At 38.9% G+C, this 15,062-nt stretch overlaps 3 protein-coding genes across 17 annotated transcripts in view; 2 read left to right on the plus strand and 1 right to left on the minus strand.

The window, feature by feature from the left end:
* The window catches only part of piga (phosphatidylinositol glycan anchor biosynthesis, class A), an 882,343-nt gene that overhangs the window by 523,235 nt on the left and 344,046 nt on the right, over positions 1–15,062 (minus strand). The gene's annotated exons all lie outside the window — the stretch shown is intronic.
* Positions 1–15,062, plus strand: part of LOC307129066 (uncharacterized protein) — a 538,951-nt gene that overhangs the window by 238,931 nt on the left and 284,958 nt on the right. The gene's annotated exons all lie outside the window — the stretch shown is intronic.
* dachd (dachshund d) overlaps positions 1–15,062 on the plus strand; it is a 121,322-nt gene that overhangs the window by 84,033 nt on the left and 22,227 nt on the right. For all 15 annotated transcript variants that reach the window (XM_079821702.1, XM_079821699.1, XM_079821707.1 and 12 more), the window contains 3 exons: positions 3,150–3,322; positions 3,618–3,753; positions 5,058–5,192. In XM_079821702.1, the coding sequence (XP_079677828.1) occupies positions 3,150–3,322; positions 3,618–3,753; positions 5,058–5,192 (444 nt within the window). The remainder of the gene's footprint in view (positions 1–3,149; positions 3,323–3,617; positions 3,754–5,057; positions 5,193–15,062) is intronic.

The following is a 15,062-nucleotide window of genomic DNA, read 5'->3' on the forward strand; positions in this document are numbered from 1 at the left end:
GGGCTTTTACTGGAGGGCTAACCGGCGACCTCAGATCAATTACAGCTGACATTATTGTTTGTCGTGAGCTCTTCCAGGACAGAGGAGTAGAGGCAGAACGAGCCCTGGCTCTGCTGAAAATGTAATTTTCCCCCTCTTTTGCTTTCATTCCACAAACAATAAATCACTCAGTTGAAGAGATAATAAAGTGCCAAGTAGGAGCTGGTTTAATTTTTGTCAAGGGAAAGCTTCCTCCCTCACAGGATAATGCAGGTTGCTAGTGCTTTGAAGACCAGCTTTCACCAGACAATGGCTGCTTCAGTCTGTCTCTTTTTAAGGGCCACTGGAATCAAAGTTCATCTGTTTGACAATTATATCTCAGTTCCTTATTCATTCAAATTTCAGCAGTTTATCGCTTTTTTGGATATTTTGATAATTTTTGCCTAGCTTTCAGATATGTTTGGTTTAACTGCTTATATCCTAAAAATACCCCTGGTGTGTGTGTGTCTGTGAAACCCTACTTTGTGAGGACCAAATGTCCCCACAAGGATAGTAATACCAGAAATGTTTGATCTTGTGGGGACATTTTTTTGCTCCCCATGAGGGAAACAGCTTATAAATCATGCAAAATTATGTTTTTTTGAAAATGCAGAACGTTTTTTGTGATGGGTATAGGTTTAGGGTTAAGGTTAGGGGATAGATTATAAAGTTTGTATATGTCTATGGAATGTCCTCATAATGATACCAGTATACAACAGTTAGTTCTGGTCCTCAAATCTGATTGGCTGAGAGGCCTTCCAGGAGTAATGGATATTTTCTATATATAATAATATGTATTATGAAAAATATTTTTTTAAATGTACCCATATACAAGTAAAATACAGGCATATTCTAATATTCTAATGTATGACATATTTATATTTATCTAATTTCTAAATGTAGTCTCAGGGCTAAAGTTTGAAGTGAAGAACACATAATTTGCATTTATATATATATAAAAAAGTGTTTATATCTTGGAAATAAGTATAAATGCTGAGATTTTTTTATACTTTCATTGATTTGATCCTTGTAATTTAATCCATAAACTGCAACTAGAAAAATGTGCCTTTGTTAAAAAAAATCTTTATTGACCAGGTACATTTTTTTGTTTGTTTTGAGACAAATTTGTTGAAAACTACAAAAGAAGGAAAAACACAGTTGATGAACAACGCGACTGCTTCATCAGACATCTGGATTCTAGACATCCATAGTTCATCGCCTTTCAGTCTCTTTGAAAAGCCTTGGTGGACCTCTTTTAGCTTGTATCATGTTTTCTTATGCTTTTCAATAGGCCATTATGGCTGAAACATCACTTAAGGATGGCGGAACATGAAAGGAGGTGGGATGGGGAGAGAGAGAGAGGGAGAGAGATTAGGCCCCCGAGAGCAGTCTGCTACTGTAAACCCGTAGTCGCTCTCACACGCAGAGTTCTGCTTTGTGGAAGTCGGTCAACACAACAGACATCATTCACTGCCAGGCTGATAAAGGACACCCATTTAAATGACAAAGGCAAAGTCATATCAGACTTTAATACGTTTCTCCCCTCTCTTGTAAATGTTGATTTCCTGAAATCCAGTCAGATCTTCTTGAGCGAATCACAAAGGCGCGCCGGCACTCAATCCGGCTCTCGAAAGCTTTGAAAGGTAGATACGTGCATGAATGCCTCTCTCAATTTGTTTCGACGTGGCGCTGTAAGTATCCTGCAATCACACGCTGGCGCCGTGGCAGGTTTTAATTGAGTCCGGTCCTGCGAGTGGTAATTGATTCAGACTCGGCACTCGAGGAGAGACGCCTTTACAAGGTGCTGCTTGGCCTCACGTTCTTTTAATCTCCGCCTCCTTTTTAATGTCAGGGAATGTGTTTTCCCTGTGCATCTGCTGGTCATCTTTCTTATGGAAATGTACAATGCTTCACGAGGAGCGTTAACACTGAAGGGACCCCCTCCATCCTCCCTTCTTGTTTTCTTTCTTTTTTTCTGATGTAGACCGTCTCACAGCCTTTGGCCACTGATATTTCACACAAAAACAACTCACTGGATTATCCCTTTGTGTCTCCCGTTACCTTGAGCCAGGCGATATCGAGGTAGTGTGGGATGGAGCACGGGGCCGCCTGCTCGATCGGATCCACTGCGAACGCTCAAGTTTTCTTTCAAGCACTCGAGTGGTGCCTTTGACCGCCCAAGACCGAAATTTCTCTCAGTTACTTTTGATCCTTGAGTTCAAAGTCAGGAGTGGGAGTGAGTGGATCTTTAGTTCAGGGACACACACCAGGCTGTGACCTTATTTGTGTGCATATGTCCTTTGAAAAAGCGGGACAGCTTCCTTTCTACCCATTTAATCACTGTCTAAGAATGTAGCACAGTTCGCATTCGTTTTATATACGAGTTTAACAGTGCATTCACATGTCCTCCTGCAGGATCTGCTTTTCCTCATCAAAATACTTTGAATGTCTTAATTATTTCAATCCTGCGTAACTATCAAGGACTTGAAAAAAAAAATGACGTTATAAATGCACTCTGTTAAACAAGTAATGGAGTTTCTGGCACAAATACTCGTAATTAGCTTGTAGGCATCTCATGATACACACTTAGTTTTAATTGGCTCATTTTTGCTCATTTTAACTAATGCCTTTCATGTTTGCCTTATTTTTCCTCAGATATTTTGAATGCATTTACTATTAATGGTGAAATATTTCCATAATTTTTCCCTTTCCCAACATAATAAAGATTAGTATAAATCTCACAATTATTAGGTTATTATGACTGTAATCACCAGAACGCTATATATTATTAACAGCGATATGTATTATTAACAGCAAAAGTGAATATTTATGTTTCTTATGACCATAATGGCTTGAAAATGTGCTGCAATTATTTTTTTTTGTAGTCGTCAAAAGCTTTAATATAATACACTATCTAATGTGACGATTATTATTTAATGAATATTTACTCTGTAAGCCACGGCGCTTGCACGATAGGTCACGTGTGAATAATTCATAGCGTTTCTCCTTTAAATCTTCCTCTCTTCTTCAGCAGTACGCTTTCTTTTCTGTCGCACACGCGTCTTCCATTTGCACACAACTTAATGCCAGAAATGATTAATTAATCAGCTACTTTTCCCTCTCATCTTCAGGCTTGGAACTGCCGTTTATGATGATGCCCCACCCCCTGATCCCTGTCAGCCTGCCTCCCGCATCCGTCACCATGGCGATGAGTCAGATGAACCACCTCAGCACCATCGCCAATATGGCCGCCGCAGCACAGGGACAGAGTGCCCCATCCCGAATGGTGACATCAGTGATTAAGGTAACCCACAGCGCCGTTCTCTCATTGTGTCGTGCACATCTCTCATCAGCCATTGGGGGAAGGTGGAGGGGGCTGGGTGGTGCGCGATCCGTGCTTTCATACGGCATTGCAGGGAACAGTCTGTCAGACAATAGCCTGGGAAGGAAAGGATGCAGAGAAGGGGTGGGGGGACGGTGCCTCCAAAAAAAAAAAAAAAAGCATGGACGCTTGTGTGTCCATGGAGGTGTGTTGCTGAGAAGAGTGTGTCATGTAATGGCCGCCCCGGCTGTGTTTGTTTTTCCTGTTGGCTGTGCAGGAACGGGTCCCCGACAGTCCCTCCCCTGCCCCCTCTCTGGAAGACGGCAGGAGGCCGGGGAGCCGTCCCTCATCCCAGCGCAGCAGCAGCGTCTCCAGCTCTCCCGCGCACACGGAGAGCTCCTCCGACAGAATGCGTATGTTCACCTCATAAATCTCTCTCCCACTCTCTTTGTCTCTCAATTTCTCTCCCTCGTCTCTTCCAGCGTCTCCGCACACCGGCGCACATGCATTCAAGAGCTACTAAATACCGCACTAAAAATGCCTCTTGTTAAGAGCGTGGCACACGTGCGTCCCTCCCAGCATTCTGTTGTTTTCAACAGATGGCAAAGAGATATTAACTATCTTTTTTATCTTTAAGTTTTGCTCTGGCTCATGTTGTGCAAAGACAGACCTCAAATGTTTTCATCATTAGCTGTGTCATAAAATAAAAAAAATGTCCTTAATCACTGAGAGGGCCTGTATGTATGTTTCTCGTCATCTCTGAAATATGCTACGATGTTTTATGATGTTATTCTGGAAGCAGCGTCTTAACGAGTAACTGTTTATTTTGATTAAAAACGTATTTGAGCTCCAAAAGTTACATTGAAAATCTGGGGTTTGAACCTGGAAATACGTTGTTAAAACGATTCAAATGTATTATATAAATCAAGACATATACCCCCGATTTCACAGACAAGGCTAAGCTAGTCCCAGACTAAAATGCATGTTTGAGCTTTTTTAACTGAAAGAAACTTGCACATATCTTAAAATATGTTACTGCCATTGCTTTGTAATTTTGTTTTCTAAGGCACATTAATAAAAGATACTTAAGGCCTAATCCTGGCTTAATCTAAGCCCTGTCTGTGGAACTGGGCCTTAGACATAAAATAAGACTCTGCTCACTTCAAAATCGAATCATAAAATTTGTGACATTGATCATGTGAACTTTGTACTGATGGTCAGATGTTCTTGCTTCCATTAAAGCTCAAGATAATAATCAACGTAATCAGATTTTACACAAACTCATGGAGTTCATGCAGCTCTAGCAATTGTTAAAGCAATTATTAAAGTAAGAATTAAGCATTATTTAATTAATTGGTTGTTGGTTCACTGGTGTTCTCAGACTTTAGGAAGGTTAGGTCTTTTTACTCATAAACAGAATACATTTTTTGTTTTGTTTTGGCAGCCTCGTCTCAGATGTTATAGAGAATTGCACTGAGAATTGCACACGCCAGGCAGAGTGGCAAATGTGATTTTGATTGACTGGCGCATTGATTTGGAGATGAGGTATACCACAAGTTACAAACAGTTGAAAGCCAAGGACGTATTCACCTTCTCTAGCCACTGGACGACGAGAGCTCTTTTCAACTAGAATCATTATTTATCACTCGAGGTGTTTTGCGTTGTCAATTGAGAGCGTGTGGAGATGGGAATAATGTGTCTCTGTGTTCTCTCAAAGCTGTGCATCAGAATGGACTGTCGATGAACCAGGCATTACTGGGCCTGTCTCCCAGCATCTTACCCGGGCCTAAAGAGGGTGACCTGGCGACTCACGACATCGGCCACGAGGCCAAGAGAATGCATCTGGAGAAAGGTCAGAATTCAGTACCTAAAACCTACAAAATAGCTCTGTTTTATTTTATGGAAATATCTCTGAAACACTTTAGGGAATGGCACTGCTGTGCAAAATTCATGTTATTGGTTTCCATAATACTTTTTAATTTTACACTGTTAATCTCTCAATACAACAATGTTTGTTTGGATGGTAATGGAGTTTTAAGCAAGTGCAAGTAATAGCAACTTGCACTATTCATTAAAAAGCTTATATAGACATTTGGGTAACACTTTACAATAAGGTCTCATTTGTTAACATTAGTTAATGTATTAACTAACATGACCTAACAATCAGCAATACATTTGTTACAGTATTTATTAATCTTCGTTAATGTTAGTTAATAAAAAAAACAGTTGTTTGTTCATGTTAGTTCACAGTGTTAACAAATGCAACTTTTGATTTTAATAATGTATTAGTAAATGTTGAAATTAATAAATGCTGTAGAAGTATTGTTCATTAGTTCATGCTAACTAAAGTAGCTAACTAATGTTAACTAATGAAACCTTATTGTAAAGTGTTACCGAAATATGACAATCACTATAGCTATGCATGCAGCTAGTAGCATAATATATATACTACTGTTCAAAAGTTTGGGGTCAGTAAGATTTTAAAGAAATTATTACTTTTATTCAGCAAGAATGCATAAAATTGATCAAATATCAGATTTGCCATCACAGTAATAAATAAAATTATTAATATTAAAATAGAAAATATATTACAAGTTTAATAATATTTAAGAATATAACTATAATGCTTGTACTGTATTTTAGATCAAATAAATGCAGCCTGGATAAGCATAATATACTTCTTTCAAAAACATAAAACATCTTACCATCCCCAAACTTTTGTACTTTCTTAGTTACAAAATCTTAGTACCTTAACTTTACCTTTGATTCTGTCAGAATCACTATCGTCAAAGATGATTGATTGACTATTAGCATACAGTTTGGATTGGCGGTATGGTTCTATTCTGGGCAAGAACTCCCTGCGCATCCATGCAGCCTAGCATGGATAAGAGCAGGGAGAGCAGCAATAACCCCCCTTAGGATAAACAGAACAGAACCAACATAATGTATTGCAGATATCATTAATGTCAAATAATTTGGAATTTAGTCTGATTCAAGGGGAATCAGAATACCAAATCCTGACTGGACGAGAGGAGGAGCTGGGGATGGAGGAGGGTAATTGAGCTCTGGAGAACGCGATAGCTGCTGATAGTACCGAAGGAGCTTATATATGTATGCTGTTATAGACGCCGTATTCCTATAGGTAGACGTGATCAGCTGACAGTCAACTGATGCGAACTTGACTAGCATGACCTGCCAGAACTGACGCTATGCTTGATTTTTCATTGAAAACCTTTGATTTTCATTTTCATTCAAACAGATCTTTTGGATCTTATATTTTAGATTTTTTGTTTGAAAAACACAGATGGAGTGTCCATTTTAAAACTTTAAGAATGCAAATTTAGACATTGATTATTATTCCCAGATGCCTTTTTACTAAATTACATCCAAACAAATATCCAGCTCTTGAGAGGAGGAGGCTAAACATTTGACAAACGTCCCTACTTTTCAGTTTTCACTATTTACTTCAGTCTGGCAATGAAAAAATGAAGTGTCCTTTCATATGCTTTGCATAAACACAAAATGATGCATTTAATAGATTTGAGAATTCTCTCCAGGCGGAAGGCAGGGCTGGGGAAGTGTTGGAGAGGGTGATAATGACATTAAAACCACGGTGGAAATCACTGGGCTGCACGTCCCCTGCTGGATCTGCCCGGAGAGGAGGCTCTGTGTAGGTCTCTCCCATAGACCGAGCAAGCCTGTGAATCAAAGTAATTAGCATGATTATATGAATTTACAGGTCAGACCTTAGGTGTGATGGGCGGGGGGTGGAGAGGAGGTGTTTGTGTGGGTCTTAAGGGGATTGGTGTGTGCGGTCGATGTGTTCTGTTCAGTCTCGATCTCACGTGTCTAGTGACTGTTTGTGTACTATACAAGGCCACTGACATCTTGGCCTGTTTATGATAACATTATCGCAGTACGTATGATTCATTTTTTCCTATCATTCCCCAATAGAGATGTGGAGATGGATCTGTCTAATCCCCCAGCACGCCACAGTTCCACCAGCCCCTTAAGATATCAATTGAGTTAGATTGGTCCTGATTCTCTCCGACCGAGTGAAAATCCACATTGTCTATTTGCATCGCTGCTGCATTATCATTCAGACGCTTGGCATGCTTAATATGTCACTCCTCTTGATTAGAATCCAAAGCTCTCTAACGTGTGCGGCAAAGGTCTCGGGCTGTGGAAAACATTTTTATAAAATAATCCATTAATGCAGAGGAGTGCAACTAAATTAGTTACCAATTTGCTGAGCATGAATTAATGAACAGAGCTTCTCCTGGCTCCCAGAGTTGTAATTTTCATAATAACCTCAGACCTTTATTTGGCAGGTTGTTTAGTTTTTTCGTTTGAAGGTTTTCATTAGTCTAATGAGGACTGTGCAAGGGCGAGCAGTCAGCACAATTTACATGAGGAAGCTATCATAATAAATGAGGCAATTTGAATAACACGCACAGGTTTATGCCGCGAGATGAGAGAGATCGTAGCGCCGGATCTGGAGGTAACCAATACATTAGACCAACTAATAACCAAAGTAATCCCAATAAAAGCCTTAAGTGAAGGGAATAAAATTAATGATAGATATATTGAACTGTAATGATATGATACATGATGCATTAGATTAATAAAATAAATGTGCCCCATTGTTAAAAAGGAGGGGCTCGTCTGGCTTGGCCTGCTTTTGTTTATGGCAGCCTTTTTAATTAGGGTTGTTCATTGGATCAGTTTGTTTAGACAAATGAGATTACATTCCAATGGCTTAATGATATTTCTCCACTTGTTTGATCTTTATGGTCATGGCAGAGCATTAAATTAATGCCACGTCGCGCACTTTCGATTCAGTGCGAAATATAACAATTGAGGTGTTCGCGTCACCTGTATCCAAGCAGGTTCAGGCAGCAGATGAGTTTGGGACAGTTTTTGTGTCTCGTGCATTTAGAATATCCTTTAACATTTAAGAAGTGTCACACGAGCAAGACTGCTGTTGTGATAATGGTACTGCGAGTGTGATATTTCTTCAATACAACAGTTCAATAAACAAGAAGTACATTTTTAATGAATATTCCTCTTCCTAAATGAATCAGGAACTAATAAATCTGTTTGAGTAAATGATTCAGTGACCCGCACTTAAATATTAGACAATTTTGACAGTTATTTTGTGTATTTTTGTTCCGAAACTATATCCTAACGAATTCTAAGCAGAATCGTTGTGTGCTTCTGAGCAACACACAGTATCAGTGTTTTGTTCCTAAATGAATTAGGAATGAATTAATCTGTTTTAGTAAATGATTCAGTGACTCACTCATAAAGACAGTCATTTGTTTTGTTCCTGAATGAGTCAATGTGTTTTGAATGAATCAGTTTAATGATTCAGTAAATAATACACTCACAGACAGTAACCTGTTTTGTTTCAATTGTTTTGAACAAATCAGTTGACTGAATGATTCAATAACTCATTCATAAAAACACTAACTTGTTTCATTACTAAATCAGCGTTTTTCGAAATATCCGTTGTGATTAATGTTTCTCTCAAATACAATTAACTTCTCAATTTAAGACCTCAATGCTATCACTCTCAGTTAATTCATTTAAAAAAAGTTCTAAAATAAAACACTATTGTCTACTCTATGGCGTCCTTCATCTCTGTCATGTTTTGCCAGCATATCTGTGCAAGTAGAATTTTAGACCACATTAAGTAGCGCTTTACCTTGAAGTGAAGCAAAAAAGCGAACAGTTTGCTCACATTTATTATAAAGTCTGGACTAATTGAATTGCTTCACAAAGGGAATCTGTCAGAATAGTTTTTGACAAGCCTCGCTCTTGTGAAACAGCAGGTAGTTGACAAACAAGGAAATTTGAAAGGCTCTAAAGCCTTTGGCTGTAAACTCATTTTGGACATCAAACATTTAACATGGTTCCTCTCCTTGGGGGAGCCGCTCGTGAATATATCCACATATGGGCGGGAGCTGTAGCTAAGCGCCGCACAATAACAACACTAGAAGAGTAATTTATGGGATAATAACTGCAAACAGTTTCTCTTGCCCAAAGGAATGGTAGAGGTTTATTTTTACCAAATGAGAGCTGCTCTCACATAAATTATTCCTGTATTATTGATCATAACAGATGAGTCATATCTGATGACATTGATGAGTGGCAATGTTATATTGATGCCGCATGGCATGTGTTTTAAGTTATGCAAAATTTGATTTGTGTAAAGGAAGTTAATATTGTAAAAATGCACAAACACTTTTTCCAGTACCACATTTTTTAAAAGGCTTCAAACGATCCTACAAGTATTGAAAATAGGGGGGAAAGGATGCCTGATCACGAAATAATTTCTTTCCAAGTCTACATAAAGCATCACTTCTTATTGAGTATTGCTACAAATAATCTTGATGTCTTCATTTTACAAGTGTATATATGATTATTACCCTTTCCCCCTTTCGTAGTTACCACAGTATTCAAATACGTAAATGACCATCTCCTCATCACAAGCATATTGTGTGACTTTGAAGAAACACTATACCATCACAGAGTCTCTCTATTGACAGTACATCATGACTTTGGTTATGCGAGTGATTGATGCATACACCCCCTCCTCTGAATTCAGCATTAAATGTGCGTGGAATAATCGGATCTGATTTGGCCAAACAGACAAGCTCAGAGATGCAGTCATATGAATAATGGAGCATGGCAGCCGCAGTATCACTCCGATAATTTGCCAGCTGGTCAGTGAATGGCAAAGCATGTGTTAGCCATTAAATGATTTCATCATAAAATACCTCATCCCCAAGAACATCAAAAGATACGAAAAAATGAAAGAGAAAAAAATTAATCATTAAAAAAAGTGGTGCACAAAAACCATGCTTTTGTACTTTTAAGGTTAGTCTGACTGCATGTAACATTGCACACATAACTTGCAGATGGACTAACATTGTAAGATCTTGGATTTTCGGCTTTCCTGACATTAAATTTAATAGACATGTTGGGAGTGGGGAAATCTACTGTGAAGTTTTTTTGTATTTGGCAGAATTAGATATTGTTCTTGCAGTGCAAGAATGAAAACTCATTAGATTGCTTTGCTGATGTAATTGTCTTCACAAACCCCAAGGACAGAGGCTTTATTTCATTTAGAGCGTAACGCTTGAGAAATAATCTGGCTAATTTCACTTAGCGTACTGCAGGAAATTGTACAAATCCGGTGGACCTTTTGAACAAAGTAAACATTATGATGTTTGATTCATGCTGTATCGTATAGCATGATGTCTGACCATTTTATGTTTTTCACTGTACTAGTCTGTAAATACAAAAATGAACTGGAAAGTTACTTGTAACTATGGAAGACGAAAACAGGTAATTGTGACACAAATTTTAAGATAAGTAGAGACTATGACAAGATTGGCTACCTTTGATTAGGCTTTTCTAGAGTGACAAGACTACTATTCTCTTTTATGATCACCTAGCAAAGACAATTTAGGAAAGAAAAAACATGACTTTTTCATAATAAGTCGGGACACTAAAAATAGAGCTGAAATACTGGACTGTCCCCGGAAAAAATGGGATGTCTGTTCACCCTAATATTTAATATTACATTTTTATTGTCATATAAGTACCTGGTGTGAAATTCAAAAAGTTGTTACTCATTACACCCTACTTCAAAAAAATAAAAAAAAACTTTTAATTGCATATCAAGCATTTCTTGTTATGCGTTGCACTGATTTCTGTTTGATCAACCAGAAGCCAAAACTATTGAGCGGGGAATACAATAGTTCGTTTCCGGTCCAGCAGTTTTATGACCACCATCTTGCATCGTTATAGAGACATTGGTTTTTGCTTAGCAAACATGTTACTTACAACACACCTCCGGTTCTTTAACTCCATGTCTGATCATGGCAAACTTGCACACTCTCCTTTCATCAGACACACTTGCTTTCCAAGCATGTTTTCTATCGCCTTTTTAAGTGTCCTTGCGGTTCTGGCTTCAAAAGTGAAACGGACTGAGGCTTGTGCTGACTCGGCCGACTTTTCCTAAGACAAAAGGCTGGATCATTAGCCATGGGGATCTGAAATGTGACTTGGCAGACAATCACGGGGTATGATCAAACAACTTGTCAGTGTGTTCTGTCGAAATGAAGGGGTGCAAAAAGAAAGAAAAAAAATCATTCAATAGAGGATCAATCAAGTTTGTGAGCAGCGAAACAAATAGTGCTGATGATGCAAACGTGGGCCGTCCCTCCAGGACACGGCGCTTCATTTGGATATTTGTTCTCCCTCATGAATGTTCCATTACGTGATACCATGGACTGCTAATCACATTCCACAAGAAAGACAGTGCTTTTAGGAATGTTGAAAAGCGAGTGGTTCTTTCTAATCTTTGAAATGCCTTAAAAGTGACAGAATGCTTTCTCCTGCCAAGATGTAAGGCTTAGATAGAGAGATAAATATGCTGTGGTCAGCTAAGAGTATCTCACAAGCAGAGAGGCAAATTTAATAATGTATTATCATTCACTAGAGAAGGTGAAATCTCCTTGTCCATCACAACACGCCAGGGCCGTTTTATGTTACCCTTCATTTCAAAGGGAGCAATGTGCTGCAGAGACACCTGCTCTGATAAAAAGGAAAGATGCAGCTCTTGGCCTAGAGGGTTAGGGCTTCGCTTTTTGATTGCACCGGTAGTTCCACCGTTTTTCTTTCTCTCAGTTTGCAAGTGAGATTCATTTTGTTTTGCACTACAAGGGCAATTAGAATGTGGTTCATTGTGCAGCATGGACAGTCTCTTTGTGAATTCTAAGTACATATCCAAGCATCTGCCCTTAACAGTATGCACACTGCTGTGAACATATTTATCATTTGCTTGCCCTTGGACAGACGAAATGTAACAATTAGCAATGCCGTTTATGCTAATTTGCGCTTAAAGATGCAAAAAGCTTCAGAACAACTGTTGTGTTAAGGTAAGGCTGACCCAGACGTCCTAGGCATAACAATTAAATACCTCAAAGATCATTGTTTTCCGTGCACGTTTTTGTTTTTGAAAACATCATGTTCTTAGGCTGATTTACCAGACGTAACAATTAAAAACGCTGTTTTACTGACATAAAACACAGATTTCACTTTGTATATTTAACACAACTCGCGTTAAAGGGATAGTTCACCCCTAAATGAAAATTCTGTTCTTTTGTTTGGACCCCATTGATTTCCAAAACGTCATCTCCTGTATTATGCAGAAGAAAAAAATAACAGTGATTTGGAATGAGACAAGGGCGAGTAAATGTTATAAATTCATTTTTGGGTGAAACATCCGTTTAATGTCATATTGGAGCACTTACACAGTAATGCAGCTCTCTTATTAAGCTGCTGAGTTTAGGGCAAAGTGTGTCAAATTTTACAATTTCACTGTTCCATAATTATCAACGGATACTTAGGGCTGTTATATCCTTTCACTGTGAACAAAATCGTTCCTAATAAAAAAGAATAGGGGGTGGAGAAAAACTGCGGGAGGACTAATTCTCTTCTCTCTTGCAGCATTTGAAAGCTCTCCTAAGTGTTCCAGTCACCTTGACTTTGCTGCCACAGGCCCGGAGATGCTGTTGCTTATCCCGCCTAACCCCAGCCTGTCAATTAGGTGTTTAAAAATTAATCTCTTTAACTGGAAATACCATGCCAGCTTTCTTCCATCTGTAAATGGAGTGTTATTAATTCAAGCTGCGCAAAGCCAGTGTTATGAATAATGTTATCAAAACAGATTTCCACACGTTTAACACATCACCCGCTTTTAAAAATCCTAAGTATTTTTTTTTTTCTAGCTGTGAACCAGACGCAAATGGATTTGCATCCATTTTCCTCTGCTCACGAGGGCATGAGAGACACAGAGAGAGGGCGTCAGATGGGGGGCTCCTAAGCTCTGCTTTTTAAAAAGTTTACATTTACATTTCTTTTTGTCTTTCATCTTCAGTCTCCAAAGCGGCTCAGTACATAGAGCCTGGATTAGTGCCAGAGTCGATTGTCGCCCCAAACATCCTCATTCCCTGTAGGATTGCTGAGAATCACATTAATATGTCCGCCCGTCTTCGACGGAACGTACTCCACTGTGATCAGACCACAGACTATCTTCCGTTTCTCAGTGTTCGAGTGCTTGTTCTATCAAAGCATTTTGATTATGTCTGGTTTTTTACTCCTTGTTTGAATTTCTAATGTCATTGTGTGTAAAATGTGGAAGGCATTTACATATTGGCACCAAGACACATTTGTTTCTGTGTAAGGACAGCGATGTGCGCATTCATAAAAGATGTAGAAAATTCAACCAGATGTGAGCTGAGGCAATTCCAGTTAACAAAAATAAATAAAGATGTCCACATAGACATCTTTAGAGATGATTAACTCTAGATTGTGCAGGAGGCTTCCAAAGTGTGATTGTAGTAATCTAGCTTTCAGGGTGTGCACCAGTAAGCATTCAATGATCAATAAATGAACTCAATTTGGGCTGATTACTCCTGTAATGCATGCTAATAATAACCCCCCATTCCCCCAAAAAATCTCTTTTTTTAGACTCTAGACTGCAACATGTATGATTTCCAGACCTTAGTGATCATCATCCCCCACAAAGACCGTAAACAAGACTCTCCACTACATACGAGTCCTGCATGCATTTGCTTTTCAAAAGGCAATTAATTCAAAGACATTTGAGAACATTAGTTACTCATCCTTCTTTACCTTTATTAATCGGGTTATGCAATCCTCTCTCGCCAGTGCTTCATCCACCTTTGAGGAGTGTCTGTTTACGGCAACGATGGTTGTCATTGTATGCCGAGTGCGGTCTTTCTGTAGGACGCTCACTTGAAGAAACAAAAGTAGTGGAGGGGCTTTTTTATGCAGTCATCACAGGCAGTCAAGCCTTTAATCCTCAGCGGTCCAATAATGACATCCCCTCTGCATTTATTACATGTAGGAGGGTGGAAAAACGCTGACTTTGAACAAATGAACACTCTGACCTTTATGCAATAAATATGACACGGGCCGTATAAAAAGACAAGATATCTTCTTCTGCTGGGGTTTGCATCCGAGACTCTTTGCCTTGCCGCTGCTGTATGGCCCACCATCAGAAAACAAGATGTGAATTTGCAAGGCTTCAATCTGTGGAACACTAAAGAAAATTTTATTTTTGTCCATACAATGAAAGTCAGTGGGGTTCAATGTTGTTATGTACCCCATTGATATTAATTGTTTAGACAAAGCACTCTTCAAAAATTAATTTATTTTGTGTTTCGCAGAAGACAGTCCAAATATAGGTTTGGAACAACAGGGTGAGTAAATGATGATAGTATATACATTTTTGGATTAACTGCAGGCCCGGCGTCAAGGGGGGGCTAGCCGGAACCCCTTACATCCCCCCCAACCACCCCCACCCGAAACTTCCACCCCCCAGAAGGCCCCCCCAAGTCGTTTGTCCTGGCCAGTGTTGGGGAGTAACTAGTAACATGTAACAGCGTTACGTAATTTAACTTCAAAATAAATGTAACTGTAATCTGTTACAGTTACTGAGAAAAAAATTGCAATTAAATTACAGTTACTTATGATCGGTGTTGGAGAAAGTTACTTTGAAAAGTAATGCATTTCAATATTGCGTTACTCACTTAAAAATTAACTAATTGCGTTACTTTTTAAGAAAAGTAACGCATTATGTTAATTTCGCGTTACTTTTTCTTACCTGGGCTGGGCTTGTTTT

Source organism: Gobio gobio (assembly GCF_949357685.1).
Source record: "Gobio gobio genome assembly, chromosome: 7".
Lineage (NCBI taxonomy): Eukaryota > Metazoa > Chordata > Actinopteri > Cypriniformes > Gobionidae > Gobio > Gobio gobio.